At 34.4% G+C, this 17,060-nt stretch overlaps 1 protein-coding gene and 1 pseudogene across 2 annotated transcripts in view; both read right to left on the bottom strand.

Annotated features, from left to right (window-relative positions):
* Positions 1-12,426, bottom strand: part of LOC104766808 — a 15,515-nt pseudogene extending 3,089 nt beyond the window's left edge.
* LOC104766806 (receptor-like serine/threonine-protein kinase ALE2) overlaps positions 12,816-17,060 on the bottom strand; it is a 5,768-nt gene continuing 1,523 nt past the window's right edge. Inside the window, exons 1-8 of one of the 2 annotated variants that reach the window (XM_010490758.2) lie at positions 16,484-16,556; positions 15,831-15,935; positions 15,629-15,739; positions 15,112-15,480; positions 14,770-15,027; positions 14,300-14,689; positions 13,980-14,205; positions 12,816-13,888 (exon numbers count right to left, since the gene is read on the bottom strand). In XM_010490758.2, the coding sequence (XP_010489060.1) occupies positions 13,186-13,888; positions 13,980-14,205; positions 14,300-14,689; positions 14,770-15,027; positions 15,112-15,480; positions 15,629-15,739; positions 15,831-15,935; positions 16,484-16,556 (2,235 nt within the window). In that variant the 3' untranslated portion in view covers positions 12,816-13,185. Of the gene's footprint in view, positions 13,889-13,979; positions 14,206-14,299; positions 14,690-14,769; positions 15,028-15,111; positions 15,481-15,628; positions 15,740-15,830; positions 15,936-16,483; positions 16,557-17,060 lie in introns of those variants that run through there. The other variant, XM_010490759.2, reaches the window with a different exon arrangement.

Raw genomic sequence — 17,060 nt, 5'->3', positions numbered from 1 at the left:
TTTTTTTTTTTTTTTTTTTGGCAAAAGAGCTGACTTTTTTTTTTGGTATGGTAAAGAGGACAAAACCTCCCTAAAGTATTAAAAGAAAAAGATTACAAACAAACCCATATGGCAATCGCATCCCCTCAAGCATCCTCCATCAAAACAGAAAGAAGATCCTCCGGGCAAGTATCAAACAATTGTAAGCCTGATGGATGAGCGAAAGCATAGTTTGCTAACCCGTCTGCAAGATGATTAGCTTCATGGTACACATGCGTAATCCGAACTGACTAGTCCTTTGAAAGAAAGTCATAGCACAGATGTACTAGGAAGGATAAGGGATGAGAATCAAGAATCCCTGTCTTTAGAAACCCAACTACCAACTCTGAATCTATTTCCAGCTCCACATGAGTTATCTGCCGCTCCCATGCAAGATAGAGTCCATAATACACCCCCCCATAACTCCACCAAAGGGACCGTACAATAGCCTATATTCAACGCAAATCCATGGATCCATCGCCCCTCACTATCCCAAAGAGGTCGTCGGTTCAAATCCAGATTATGTAATATTTTATCTCAGATTTCTTTTCTTTTTTCTAAAAAAATATATATAACATGGTGTTGGAGACAAAAGATTGCTTTGCTTTGAAAGTTCATATAAAACAAAAATCGTAGTTACTCTTAATGAAAACATTATGAAATTTCGTTTTCAATTTTTTAAACGAATGTAAAACTTGTTTTCATTTTTCAATTTTTTTTGTTGGCATCTACCAATTACTGACCACAAACTTTTTCATCAAGTTAGCCTATGGCCCTATACTAACACCTCCTGCACTCCAACACAGGGAAATATACAAAATAATCAAAAGCAGGTACCAACGGAAGATAATACATAAAGTTTTTTAAAAAAATTGTCTTGAATCATGATATAATACATAAATTTAATAAAAAAAAACTAAATTTTGTTTTCTGCATATATTGTGATTCAAAATTTTTGAAATTGACTTATATTACTCAATTAATATATAATTTTGTGTGTTTATCGTCTCACGCCGGCTAAAAATGAACAGAGATTGAATCATAGTCATATTATAAATAAGATCAAAATGAATCTAAATTTGAATGAGGAAGAAGTTTCACTTAATAAGCACCTAAAAATTAAATTTTGTAGATGGTTTAATTCCTTTTTATGTTGACCTTTCTAAGCTGATCCATCTATATTAACATTTTCACAGCAGTTTTGGCAAACAAGGCTTGAAGTTGGAATTTATTTACAGCTTATGCCATTATAATTAGATATCTTTAAAAATAAAATTATAAAACAAAAATATTGATTTAGCTGTTTTCCATTAACAAAAACAAAGATTTCCTAATTTATCTCCTTATTAAACCTGAAATAAATTTTTCCATTTTCATTTTCCTAAAATATCTCTACAAAATTTTTATAATAATCGATTTCAAAATATAAATTTATGTGGAGCCAATAAATCAGCTACATTTGATGTTCTACATTCAATTCTAAAATATAATTTTTTTTCCGAATTTCTATATACCAAATCGTATAAAGAAACAAATTAATGGCTTAAAATAATCAAAATTAATCTAATAATATAAACTTGGCATATTCCCATATATATATGTGTATTATGCGAATATGAAATCCCTAATTAGTTGCTAATGCGTTCAATCTGTTGCGTGAAAAGGTGGACATATTCAACTTAATTTCACGCCTATAAATAATGTTGACCCCTATTCTCAACTTAGCATCACCAACGATATAAAAAGATGCACCTATTTGCTATGCTCATTTGATAGCTGCACAGATGGAACTGTGATGAAATATGTAGAGATGTCTAAGACTTCTTCAAACCATGGAGGGATCATCGAATCTGGGGCAGTCCTTGTGCCTCCCATGCCACAACTGAATGATAAGGTTGCAACCTCTATGTTCTTTTGTTGATGGAAAACAGACTTTTTAAAGTTTTTATGCTTTATAAATGCCTCTCCCCTTTTTTTGTTTACTCTTCTTTGGGTTCAATGCTTCTTATTTTATTTTTGGTCTACCCTTCAAATTCACGGGTTATATAGCTTTACGGATTTGGATTAGTATTAATGTAAATTTGAAATATTATTATTTTTCGGTATATTACAGGTTAAATCCTAATATTAACCATCAAAATACACTTATACAATTTTAAACACTAAATAAAACATACAAAATTAACAAACAATGTAGCTTATAATTTTCATATTTTTTGTGTAAATATATCATCTTGCGGTGTATTGCGGATTAAAATCTAGGTCATTTAAAAAAAAATACATCGGCCAGTGTCACTAGAATTGGATGACTATAATATGTCATTGCTTCCTAATCAAATCCATACGTTTGGTCGAAATCTTCCTCCTAATAATTCGGATCAAACAAAGAACTGAGGTACAAATTTTCTCCCGAGACAAAACTCCTTAGAGAGAAGAGAACGGAGACAACGCAGCCATAAACAAGAAGGATAACCTCTTGTGCCAACCAGCAAAAAGATTAATTAAGAAAGCAAATGCACCAGATTCACCATAATCTTTCTCTAAACTAACAATAAATCATTTCGCTCACACCACATACACTAATACGCATGCCTTGAACCGGTTTCGATGGTTACCAAAAGCGGCTTAAGGTCTCTTTATTTGAGCCAATTATCTTTTATATTTGAAAAGTTATTTTTGGTGGTATGTGATGGTTGTGAATCCGAGAGATCGTATATAACTATTTCTTTAAATATTATGATCCCTGAGTAAGATGATCATGAGAACTCAAGGGTGAGAATTTTAGGGGATGTATTCAATTTGACATTTTAAGTGATTTGTATAAAATTTATAAATTTTATATTATTCAATCATGAATTTTAAAAAGTTTATTAAAATTCACTGTTATTGAACTGATGATTTAAAAATCTACATTAAAATCCATTGTTATTCAAAACAGTTTGTGGATTTAGATTTTAATAAGTTTTAGGGATTCATGAGGATTTGAGAGGATTTATTTAGTTAAAAATACATAAATCCAAATCTCATGGTTTTAGGTGAGATTTGGAAGAATTTTACTATAAATCATATCAACTTCCGTAAAATCTATCAAAATTCCAAATTTCCTAAATAACATAAAATCTTCCAAAATCATGGTTTCAATACACCCCCTTAAAATGTTTCTTTAAGAGAGGTTTGTATCTTGAGAAAAAGTTAGATACTATATCAATAGTGTTGAGATACAAACAATGTCCCACATCTGAAGATTAGAAAATAAGTTTCTAATATATAAACCAAGACCAACTCCAATTAGTATGAGGCTTTATGGGAAGGAGCCCAATAAAAAATCCGTGAGGGCTGGACCACTTGAGCCCAAAGCGGACAATATCATGCTAATATGGGAGTTGGCTTGGGCTTGGAAAGCTCAACCATTGGTATCAGAGCCTACCTCGAAAAGTGGACCTAGGAGAGTGGGTGTGAGCTCTGTGTGGGAGGATCTCTAAAAAAGATGACATGATTAAGGGTGCCTCAAGAATACTTCAGGAAAAAGGGGTACCGGAGCCTGGGTACATGGTTTGAGGGGAGGTTTGTTGGGATACAAACAATGTCCCACATCTGAAGATTAGAAAATAAGTTTCTAATATATAAAGTAAGACTAACTCCAATAAGTATGAGGTTTTTTGGGAAGGAGCCCAATAAAAAATCTGTGCGGACTTTGCCACCTGGGCCCAAAACGGACAATATCATGCTAATAGGGGAGTTGTCTTGGGCTTAGAAAGCCCAACAAATAGGCTCAAGGAACAACAAAGAATTGCAATGAAACTTTAGAGTAAACCGAAACTTTAACATGTGAGAATAAGAATAAATTATCTTGAAACTCTCTTCTCGACTGCCACGGACATCACTAATAGCTAGTTTTTCTCTCTATATGCAGTAGAGTATGACACTGACACGCCAAGTTTTCTCGACTGCCACGAACATCACTAATAGCTAGTTTTTCTCTCTATATGCAGTAGAGTATGACACTGACACGCCAAGTTTTCTCGACTGCCACGAACATCACTAATAGCTAGTTTTTCTCTCTATATGCAGTAGAGTATGACACTGACACGCCAAGTTTTCTTCCAACAAGACAAATTAGACTTTTATGAGCTGGGGTCTCGAATTACTAGGAAAATCTTCATGCAAAAGGGATAAAACCCATCGTGGTGTGCTTTTCCTTTTGTAGCTTGTACTAGAATGATGCTTTGCGACTCGTAAATACCATTTATACCCTTCTATTTGATTTTCGACATTATTATTCCTTATATTACTTTTTCCAAATTGTCTGTATAACGTTATTGTCTCCGAGAATTCAACAATTTTGGCCTGCTTAGTTATTTATCCTGTTAAAAAATACTTTCATCATTTTTTAGTAGGGTGAATTAGCTCAATAACCAAAAGAAAAAAACTATAGTAGTAAATAACACTATATTTAAAAAAATTAAAAGATTAGGATGAGGGCAGTGCAAAATTACCAATGGTGGTGGAGGCAGTGGTGGAGGACAGTGGTGGTTGTTGGTCGGAAGCGGTGGCCGGCGACGGTGACCGGAGACCAATGACTGGAGATGGTGGCCGGAGGTGGTGGCCGAAGGTGGTTGGTCGGCAGTGGTTGGCCGGAGGTGGTTGGCTGGCGGTGGCTGACTGGAAGTAGCTGGCCGGAGGTAGCTGGTCGGCGGTGGTTGGCCGGAGGTAGCTGGCCGGAGGTGGTTGGCCGGCAGTGATTGGTCGGCGGTGGTTGGCCGGCGGTGGTTGGCCAGCGGTGCCTGGTCGGAGTGGTGGGTGGTGGCTGGCCAGAGCGGTGGTTGGAGTGGTGGGCTGTGGCTGGTGATGGTGGTGTAAGGGTGATGGTAAAAAAGATAAAATTGTCAATAATACACAAAATATACCCTATATAACCTTTTGATGGTTATAATGGTTACCAAGTTAAATATAATTTTTTTGTGTGTTACTTTTGCCAATTTTCCTTTTTAATACTTTCTTTCATATGAAAAAAAAAACATCCACGTGTCTAAATCAGGCAGGAGATGGAATAGATATGGTCTTTTCCTTCTCATACGGGCTGCTTAACCAAGCTCTTAGCCTCAACTCAAGGGATACATAAACTCCGAACCCTTCAAGATATACTGTGAATTGTGATGATCCTTGGCTATTGTGCGTATATGATAAAGTTGGAGAAAATAGTAAATGCATAAAGAGGGAACCTATGTTAACCTTATCGAGAAACTGAACCAAAGAAACTTTCTCATGTCTCTTTGATGTTGAATTTAGATTAATAGTTGAAATATGCAGAAAATCTATTAAGTAAACATCAATTTGAGAGAAACGGAACATTACACAAGATAACATCTACTTGAAGTATTAGAAAAACAAGGGAATCCAGTCTCAGTTAACAAACAATGGTGACAAAAGTAATAACTCATACATTGAAGTTAACGAGGCCATGTGTTTGAATGAGGTTCCACATTGCTTCCAAGTATGTTCGGCGGAGGCTAAAACAGAAGTACGGTGTGATGCAAAATAAGAAAAGAGGGAAGAGCAAATACTACCCCAAATACTGTAGCTTGAAATCAGAGAGAGAAGTAACTGCTGAAACAAACTGGTCCATTCCCAAATACCATGTACTCAATCTGCACCAGAGAATCAGGTTGTTATACGTAAGAAGAGAAACATTAAAGAGGCTAGCAGTGAAATCAGCTAAATGCAGCATGCTAGATGTGCACACCTTTAATAAGTAAAAGAGTAGAGATCAGATAAACCTGCCACAGTTTTTCTGCCTAAAATGGTAAGGAGTGTGAATTCATGCGACAGTTAGGGCAAGTGTTATTAAGCCTATGCCACTTCCTGATGCAAGATCTATGAAAAGTATGTCCACACTGTATTGTCCTGCACTTTGTTGTTGGTATATTTTTACTTATAAACTAGATTAGGACCTGCGGTACACCGCATGACAAAATTATTTATAACTAAAATATTTAAATTATAAGTTGTATTTGTTGGTTAAATATGTTATAATTATATAATAATTGTTAAATAAACCATATAATACCGCAATATAATTTATTTTTTACATAATATTTATTTACCAGTTACTCCGAAAAAATAATTTTTTACAAACACCTAAATGTCAGATTCTGGATCAACAAACAAAGACACATGAAAACAAATATAACCAAACCATAAAAGCCTCATCGTTGATTCCGACCTTAATCGGGATATTAGGGACTATCTCAGCAGGAATAGCTGACTGAGAGTCTTCACCGACTACTACTCTCACCTTAAGCGAAAGGGAAACAGAGAGAAAAAAGGGGTCAAGCTCTTGCTTGGTTCTTTTGCTTGTTAAGGAGACTAGAGAGCGCTCATTTGCTCTCCTTATTAATAATATAATATATATATATATAACTAGATTAGGCCCGCATATTAACGTGAATATAAGAAAATATGTAAATTTTAAATTGTATTCAAAATATTAATTTTATTTCATTTGGTTTTTTTAACCAGATTTAGAGTTCACACACTCCATCTTGCAATACAATTTTTTTTTGTATTTTACATGATAATAAAATTAGATTTTAATTCTATGCATTCAATCCCAATAAGTAACACTTATAATTTTCATATCAAAAAAATGTGCATTATATCAAATTTATATCTTACTTCATATTTTTTAAAAACTAAAAATTAATAAAACATAATTCTGAAGAAAACTGAAAACTAAATGTATCTTTTATTTGAAAAAGTAACAATATCTTAAATATATTTATTTCATATTTTGTAATCTCATACGTAATAGTTTTACTATTTGTCCAACTAATTTTAAATAAAACTATACTAACATTATCATAAATTAATCGAAACTTCAAAGACGTTATCATGAGAAAATTATTTGTTTATGTAAAGGTGAATATCTACAATCCTTTTTCTTTTAGGATTAATAATTGACAGTATAATTTATTTAATTAATTGTATAATTTTCTTAATTCTTTTTCTTATAGAATTAGTAATTTAAAATTAGAATAAGTATTATTTTTACATACATATATGAACTATCTTTTTATATTTATTAAATTGTTTAAATTTTTAATTTCTTATAATTTACAAATATGTTAAAACAAAGCTTTTGTATAACACATGACAAAATCTTTAATTGTTAAAATTGACACGTGTCGCGATCACATTAGTTACTAACTTTGAAAACCAAGGTTTATATAACAACATAATATTAAATAAGCTATCAAATCATTCACCGATTAAAAAACTTAAGAAAGTTACATTAATTTCTTATTTTTCTTATATTATGTTAATAACTAATTTTAACACATTAAATCTTTTTATACTTTAATCATTTTCTGTATAAATTTCTTTTTACTATATTATTATAGTAAATAATAATTTTAATTAAATTGCAAATATTTTCCTTATTAATTGCACATATTTTTCTTATTAATTGCACATATTTTCCTATTGAAATTAGTAATTTAAAAGATAACTTTCTTATTATAATTAGTGATATAATATATTACTTTTGGTTTTATATACTTTCAAAAATATTAATTGTAATCCTTTTATTTTTAGGATTTTTTAATTTTCTTATAAATATTAAATATTTTCTTTTCACACATATTAAAATATTATCGATATACTTGACACTTGTCGCGATTATATGACTTACTAACTTTGAAAACTAAGGTTTATATAAAAAGATTTTTTTTTTTGTTTTTTGTTAAATACCATTATTTCCCTTGACAATATCATGTGAGTCTGTCTCTCTACTCTTTAACATCTCAAATCTATATATAATAGCAAACCCACTTTTTTGTGTCAATTTTAATCCAATAGATGAGATTAGTTCTACTTTTCCATCTAACGGTTTAAAATTATTAATGACTCCAACCGTTGCAAATTATTAATCACGTTTTTTCATCTCACCCCATCTTTTGAAAATCACACTTCTTAATTTTTGCATCTCTTTGTTGTACCTCCATGTTTCAAAAATCACATCTATTAATTTTTACACATTTTTATGTTACACCTCTATGTCTTACACCTCTTTGTTGTACCTCCATGTTTCACATCTATTAACTTTTACACCTTTTTATTTCACAACTCTATGTCTTCCACCTCTTTGTTTATTATATATAAACTTCTCTGGACTACATAAACAAGTTTCGAAAAATTGTAGTACTAAATAATACTAAATAATTGTTTTATTGAAGTGTTTTTTAACTAACAAACATCAATCTCTAATTCAAGATAATTTTATATTTTCGCTGCGAATGACCTGTTAGTGTTTCTTCACCGAACCTGTTAATTTATTTTCAGTTAGCTTATTATTACTGTTAGATACGGTGGAACAAAATATGAGTTTACGTGGCTTTTTAATTTGTTAGATTGGAAAAGAGTATAACATTTAAGCATATAAAGTTTATAAGAGAGGCATGATTACATGCAGTAATGCTAGAGCTATGGATAAGCCAAATTTTTTTAACAAACATGGTATAAATGTAAAAAATCTTTTATTTTTGTTATGTAGGATGTCCATTAGATATAAATGATCCAGGTTCATTTCCATTTTTTTTTGTAAATAAAGATTTTAAAATTTTAGTTTAATTTTATTTTTTTATACTTTCTGGATATTAAACATTTTGATAATATATAGAAATATTACAAATGAGCAGGGAAATAGAAAGTGCCGAAGAAAAAGCCAGACATACTTGTGACAACACAAAATCAAATTCTAGAAAGCCTAAGCACGACCAAATGACAAGTCAAGTTAGGAAGAAAAGATCTACTAAAGGTAACTTATTTAGTCTTTGATGACTTTCTAATTTGTATATACAATTTTTTAAAAACATAATGTATAACAATCATTTTTAGAGTGATATGGAATCTGTCCAAAAAAAGAAAAGCAAGAAATTTATAAAAAGAGTTTAACCCAAAAAAGAAAACATCAAAAGGTGAGACGTTATTATCACTTGTTCACCACATCGACTTCATTTTCAATGTCGTTGATTGAAGAACATGATGGTACCAATTCATATACATAAGTGGGAAATCAATTCCTAATATATGGTGGTTTTGTACGTAATTACGCAAAACGAAAAATGTCAGGAAACCTAGAATTTGCAATAAGAGATATATTAAACCCATTAATTAGTTACTACTCACTTGAAATGGGAGTATGAGGTTTCATAATAAAATATATCAAACAAAGGAGGATATACGGAAATAAACTTCTCACCACTACTGAGCGAAAAATCTCCATTAGAGTTTTTTTTTCCAATAATTGTGTTTCTTCGTCGTACCCCCATCTTTTAAAAACCGCACCTATTAAACCCTTTGTTAATGATCTCAAAAGTTGCAATGTTTCGGACCAACAATTGTGTTTCTTCGTTGCACCCCCAGCTTTCCATGTTGGCACCCGTTAGTTTTCACACCCTTTTGTTTTACACCTATTTATTTATATAAAGTTGCAAAGTTTTGGTCCAACAATTGTGTTTCTTCGTTGCACCGCCAGCTTTCCATGTTGGCACCCGTTAGTTTTCACACCATTTTGTTTGACACCTCTTTGTTTATATAAAGTTGCAATGTTTTGATCCAACAATTGTGTTTCTTTGTTGTATCCCTAGCTTTCAATGGTTGTACTTGTTAGTTTTCGCACCTTTTTGTTTCACACTTCTTTGTTTTCACACTCTTTGTTTTTTTATATATATATACAGATTTTTATAGACTTTGAAAAACGTTTTTGTTCTTTGAGTATGATTAATGATCTCACCCTTTGTTAATGATCTCAAAAGTTGCAAAGTTTTGGTCCAACAATTGTGTTTCTTCATTGCACCTCCAGCTTTCTATGTTGGCACCCGTTAGTTTTCACACCCTTTTGTTTTATACCTCTTTGTTTATATAAAGTTGCAATGTTTTGATCCAACAATTGTGTCTCTTCGTCGTACCCCTAGCTTTCAATGGTTGCACTTGTTAGTTTTCGCACATTTTTGTTTCACACTTCTTTGTTTTCACACCTTTTTGTTTTTATATATATACTGATTTTTATAGATTTTGAAAAGAGTTTTTATTATTTAAGTATTATTAATGATCTCACCCTCTGTTAATGATCTCAAAAGTTTCAAAGACTCGATCCAACAATTGTGTTTCTTTGTCGCACCCCCAACTTTCCATTTAGGCACCCGTTAGTTTTCACACCTTTTTGTTTTACACCTCTTTGTTTATATAAAATTGCAGTGTTTTGATCCAACAATTGTGTTTCTTCGTCGTACCCCTTGATTTCAATGTTTGTACTTGTTAGTTTTTGCATCTTTTTGTTTCACACCTTTTTGTTTCACACGTCTTTATTTTCATATTTTTGCATATATTCGTCGTACCCCCATCTTCAAAAATCGCACCTATTAATTTTTCGCTTTTTTTTTACCCTTCTATGTTTTACATCTTTATATTTTACACCTCTTTGTTTATTATATATAAACTTTTATGGAATACAAAAACAAGTTTCGAATTTATTGTTTTTTGAGTATTTTTTATACTTACAAGTTAATAAATAAAATCATAGATTTATATGTTTATATACTATAGCAAACTCACTTTTAGGGATCAATTTAAATATAACTGATGAGATTATTTTTATTATCTCATCTAACTGTTTAAATTTGTTAATGATCTTATAAGTTGCAATATTTTGATCCAACAATTGTGTTTCTTCGTCGTACTCCCAGCTTTCAATGTTCACATTTGTTAGTTTTCGCACATTTTTGTTTCACACCTCTTTGTTTATATATATATTTATGGATCTTGAAAAGAGTTTTTGTTATTTGACTATTGTTTAATACCTCCAAAATTGAAAATTCTGAGTATTATTTCCTTTCAATTTATTAATCAACATTAATATACTCATCTTTGTTAAAAAATTTGGATTGTTTTATCTATTGATTCATTCATCTAACTTTTGTTTGGTGTCGTTTTCCATCTAACTGTATTGATCATCTCTTTCAAGTATTAATTTAGGTAATTAATTGTGATTTCTAATTTTTCATAGATTTATCTTTTTAGTCAATTTGGTTGGTTGCAGTTGCAGCTATGAGCTCTTTCTCCCTGATTCTCTTATTATTTATTTATAAATTTCGATAGAATAATGATTTGAGTTTTATTTTATGTGAATATCTTTCAAAATTAGATTATCTGAGTATGATTCGGTAAACCTAGATTTATATATCTTTAACATTATTCTCTTATTGTCACTGAATCAATTTTTCATTTTTATATATATAACAAATATTTGGTTAATTTCATCTTAGTCGTTATTTATGACTTTTATATTATACAGTTAAAAAATTACCAAAAAAATTTCACTCAAAATGTGAAATTAACAATGTTAATCATTTCAAGTTTTTACATTACCGGGCCGACATCCTAGTTGAAATAACAGAAAAAGAGCAAGCTTGATTAACAAAAGCATTTGTTTATGAAAACATGAGGAAGTCTGATTAACAAAAGCATTTGTTCATGAAAACTTGAGGAAGCTTGATTAACAAACAAACAAACAAACAAACAAAAAGCTAATTTCATGAATTCCAAACACAATTTAAGTAGAAAACGATACATAGTTGAAAGATGCAAACTGAAAGCAAACAGTTTTATCATACTCACATTCTCATACTCTTTTTCATGCACATGCTTACACACATATCATATTTTAATTAACATGTTCTCCACGAATCTTGTTTATATTAACAACCTAACTTTTATATTTATCATGTTAACAGCTTTATCTTTTATCATGTTAACACAAACAATCACATAAGAGATTTCTAGTTATCACATAGAAAATTCTCGAGTCTATACTCACCCTCACCTTGATGATGTTACACTTTCTCCAAATTCGCACCAATAAACTCTACAATGAACTGTTAACTTTCCAATCCCACCTATGATTTTTAAGCTTGTTGTACCACGAAAATCAAATTTCAGCTCGATCGGATTATGTTTAGACCTCCACAATCTGCTCCAAAGGTGGAGCATCGAATCTATTTTTTTAGGTTTCGGGTTTAACCACATTCAGCTGTTGCTTTCCCAGGAAGCAACGTGAATAACTCTGGGAGTTTAACTGAGGACGGAACACCGCTTGATCCTAAGCCTTCTTCGACACGATGTCTATCCAGGAATACCATTTATCATGTCTCAATTCCTCAGGTCTGTCCTCAACTCCTTAACTTCTTCAAACTACCCTATTTCCTTCATTTTATTCCTTCTTTGCTTCTATTTTGATTTGCACCAGCTCCGATCTGTTCCGACCTTATACATATCCACGTCTCCTTCCTTACTGTCAGGAACCAGATTTCCATCTCCCAAGAGATCTCTTCTTCTCTGCTTTTCCTCCATGTCTGTATTCTTCTTCTCCCTTCCATCCCCCTCTCGGCTCTCGCCACCATCTTTCTTCTTTCTTTCTTTCTTCTCCTCTTTCACGATCTATCCTTCTCTTGCTTACTCTCTCGAAACATAGGTTTTTAGGGTTTTGGTAGGCGTTCCCTTTCACGGCACCGCAAGAAGATATACATATGCTTGCTATACACAACCACAAAACACGACATCCCTTGTCGTTTAATGACTTACATCACTTAGGTTTTTAAAGGGCTGTAATTAAGTTATGGGCTTCATGTCCAAAATAGTGAGATTGGGGTTTACAGAATGACTCCTAAGCCAGAAAATTTATCTAACCAAAACAAAATTTCGGATTTAAATTCAAAGAACCGGAATTTAAACAACGTTGATCAAAAAGCCAAAATAGCAAAATTCATAGGAACTTGAAACTTATAAACTAAAAAAGTAGTAGAACACTAACATAAAAATGTTTTTGTGGGGTAGAAAGAAAAGAGAGAACTAAATACAGACGTCTTTTAGAATACAACCCTCCCTGTGCTTTTGCATCCTCGCAAAAACAAACAATTACTCTATTTGAGGAAAACAAAACCAAAAATAAAGCTCCTAAACTAAATTAAACCGGAAAGTCTTTACCCTCATAAATCGAACCAAACCGGATTAACCAGAACCTAACCGTGCAGCTCAAGAGTTTGTGAGCCTTTTTTACCCTTTTTTTTTTGTTTTTTCATTTTTTCACTGTACATAACATTTTCTGGTTTCTCAGAGCCAGTCGCCATTGCCAGACCAGAGATGTCTAGATGACGATGGTCCACCGTGTTCGCTCATGCTTCCTCTCAATCTAAAGAAGTTTCTTCTACTACGCATGGGCCGTAATGGACCCGATCTGTTTGGTAGAAAAAGCCCTCCTTCTCTTGGAATGCTAGAAGCAGAGTGAGGCCGGTTCTCCATGTCCTCTAATGGCCCTGAGCTATATTCCATGGTTATGAAGGACGAAGCTTGACCATACCTTAACCGAGGTGTCAAATTCCACCAGCTGCTATCCGATGGAGCCAGATCGCCTTTGAAGTCAGCAGAGTCTGGAACTGATGAGTCCTTTTGGCTGCAATAGTCACCACATGTCTCATCTGCATCGTTGTATATAAGTTTCAATGCCTGCACAACTTCACCCATAAATGGTCTGTGTGAGACCTCTTGGTGGACGCACATGGAGGCAATCGCAGCCACTTTCGCCATGTCATCAAAGTTGTAGGTTCCAGCCAATGCAGGGTCCACCAGTTGCTCAAGACCTTCTCTGTTGGCTAGTAAGGGTCTCGCCCATGTCACAAGGTTTTCTTCTCCTGAAGGTTGAGACATGTCTACCGGTCTTCTACCAGTGAGAAGCTCGAGTAAAACCACACCGTAACTATAGACATCGCTTTTAACAAGGAGATGCCCCGTCATTGCATACTCAGGAGCCACGTACCTGCAATTATTTCCAGGGTAGTCACTGTCAGTCCGCCTTCTATAGACAGAGTGTCTGTATTCATCACATTTGAGAAAAAACAAAACTTTACCCAAAGGTCCCCATGACTCGAGTTGAAATATGTTGACTTCCTTCGGTTGCTTCTCTCGCCAGTCCAAAGTCAGAGACTTTTGGGGTAAAGTCATGTTCTAGGAGAACATTGCTAGCCTTGAAATCACGGTGGATTACTCGGGGATTTGAGTCTTCATGAAGATAAGCCAGTCCTCTTGCTGCTCCAAGTGCAATCTTCAATCGTGCATCCCAATCAAGCGTTCCTTCTGTTTTGTCAACAACCGGAAAAAAGGTTTTAGGTGGTGATGGATCTAATTGGGATATATATTCATTACAAGTGCAGAGATCAGAATATGTCACCGTGCAAGTGAGACTCGACACTCCCATTGTGGACGAGCTCATAAATCAAGCAACGTGTACGGCCTTCAATGCATATTCCAATCAGTTTCACAAGATTACGGTGGTGCAAACGGCTTAGCATCTCGACTTCTGCAATGAATTCCCGGTCTCGGTTCTGGTTGTCCCTAGTTAGCAGTTTCACTGCAACCTCCGTTCCATCTTCCATGCTCCCCTGATAAACACGACCAAATCCGCCCTCTCCCAAAACCCTCTTAGCACTGAATCTGTCAGTTGCCTTCTCAAGCTCAGAGAGTGTGAAGGTCTTAACGGATAAAGCACATGTAGCCATGGAAGACATCAAAGAATCTGATCCCGAACTTCTAGCGCTACTGGAAAACATAGATCCAGCACCTGCAAGGCGTATAAATATTTCAGAAACGGTGTCTTTTAAAGCTACCGAAGCGTTATAAAGTCAAGAGGGAGAAAATTACCAGGCCTTTTGTTAATCGATGAAGCCAAAGTTGGGCCAACAGCATTAGATGACTTCCCAATTTTCTTCCATTTCACGATTATAGATATAGCTCCAACTAAAACCAGAATGAGCACAAAACCTGACAAGGCAATGATTGCAATCGTTCTAAAACCTACTCCCTGGTTTTTGTTGGTAAAGGTTGCATTGATTGGAAGTCCAGCACTTGCACTTGGAGCATCTGCAATAAAATCTCCATTTGGCGAAGAAGAAGGAATTCCTGAAGCAAAGTAAGGAGATTCAAACTTTGAAATGAAACCAAAAAAAAAGTGTACAAACTTGCATCTGAAAGAAATCAGTTTACCTGGGTAACTTATCTGTGTAACCTCATAATCACCAAAAATAGTCTCATTTAGAGGTACTTTCTTGTGCCGGAACCTCTGGTAAATAAGTGTCGCTGTAGTGTTGTCGAACTTTTCCCCAAGTGGAACAAGGTTAATATCCACCACTGTTTTCCCTTGGTTTTCACTGTCGGCACTGGCACCCATTATTTTCACTTGGCTTTGTTCCAAGTACGTTCCAGCAGCAACCTCAATCTCTAACTCGTTGGTCACGGGGAAAATAGAAAAAGGCGCAACACTTAGTAGAACCTGAACTTTCATGGGGAAGACACAACCACAAGGTGAACCAAAAGGAGTTGAAGTGAGAGGCTCTACACATGTCTGCTGACAGTCTATCAAAAAGGAAAGCCGGAAACACACAGGAAAAAGTAGTTACTACGCTTGATCTATCGACTATAGTCTGAAGATGCATATAAAATATAATCCTTGCCACTAGCATATAGGGCGCAGGATAATCAACAACAAGCAAAAAAAAATTACCAGGTGAAGAAGGTGACACTGCAGTCGCATTGCCTCTTAAATGCCAGCGACGATGATGGTGATGACCCTTGCGTCTTGGAGGTGGAATGCGGCTTGGGTTAGGGGAAAAAGCTGAAAAATGGAAAGAAAATGACCAATAAATATTCCTATACAGAAACATAATTACAGAATGTATATGTGACAAACAGGATTCCTTGCTGACCTGGTGAAGGTGCAGGAGCAACTGATGGATTAAGATGAGGATGAAAAAAATGCATTTGATGGGACTTTGATCGCGTAAATGGCAAACTCATTGGAAACAGCCGAGCTGCAAATGATAAGAGCAAGCTGATAAGTCATCTACAGATTCTTTCTATACATGTCAAATATTAAAAGTATACATACTCAATCCTCATCTTGGATATAATAAAAGTACAATGCCTACGTTAACGAATACATTTTGGCCAAGAGAATGTCACGCGAATTCGATATTCCCTTCAAGAAACTCAGAAAAGAAAGAGTAAGCTCTATGTGCATTTTAGCTATTTAAGGTTGGGTGGTGCCAAATAAGGCGCAAAACGTGGGACTTCATCGTCACTCTTACGCTTCACAATAACAGATTCCAAACGTAATTAATCTGAATCGTACTACTAAACCCTTTTGCTTACTTTGTACATAATAAAGTTAGCTTCCAAATATATCCAATAAACAATTCTAAATATAGATAAACACCAACAACTAATCTTGAGCTGTCAAAGTAAGAATCAACCAAAAACTTAACTAAGGTTAATTTCACCTATCTCAATCGTTTCCTAAATTGGTTCACCAAGCAAACACATCAAAAGGGGAAAAAGAATCAGTTAACTAGTTTCATACCAAAACATATATGAAACGAGCCGAGAGAGTGAAGAAGAAGAATTAACAGCAGAAGCATCGCAAAGTTGGGCATCTTATCTAAACTCAAAAACCACCATTAGTCAACAACAACGGAGACACCAAACCCTCACAGCCTCGCCGGACACTCCCCGCCGGTCAAAACAAAGCCTAACCAGAACCAAACGTCTAACCATAACTTCCTCAAAGCTCCACAGACATTGATTCCTTCCCTCCTCCCAAAAAAAAATCAAAAACCCTAGGGTTACACGATAATCGAGTAAGGTTTAAAACGCGATTTGCACAGATCCACGAAATGCGGCTCGAGATCTGTACAGAGCAGGAAGCAGAGTCGAGCTTCACCGACGATACAGAGAACGAGAGCTTCTCCGGCGAATGTATCAGAGTGGTAGAGAGAGAGAGAGGAGAAGAGAAGAGAAGAGAGTAAAGTGAATTTCGAACCAGAAGAAGCGAGTAGAGAGAGAGAGAGAGAATTTAATGCTGATGGTGGGAAGGGCCAAGAGGGGGGGGGCGTAGGGTAGTGTGTTGCCGTAGTGAGACTGCTTTCGGAGAAAGGCAC

The sequence above is a fragment of the Camelina sativa genome, chromosome 19 (assembly GCF_000633955.1).
Source record: "Camelina sativa cultivar DH55 chromosome 19, Cs, whole genome shotgun sequence".
Taxonomy (NCBI): Eukaryota; Viridiplantae; Streptophyta; class Magnoliopsida; order Brassicales; family Brassicaceae; genus Camelina; species Camelina sativa.
This window is presented reverse-complemented; position numbering and strand designations above follow the sequence as displayed.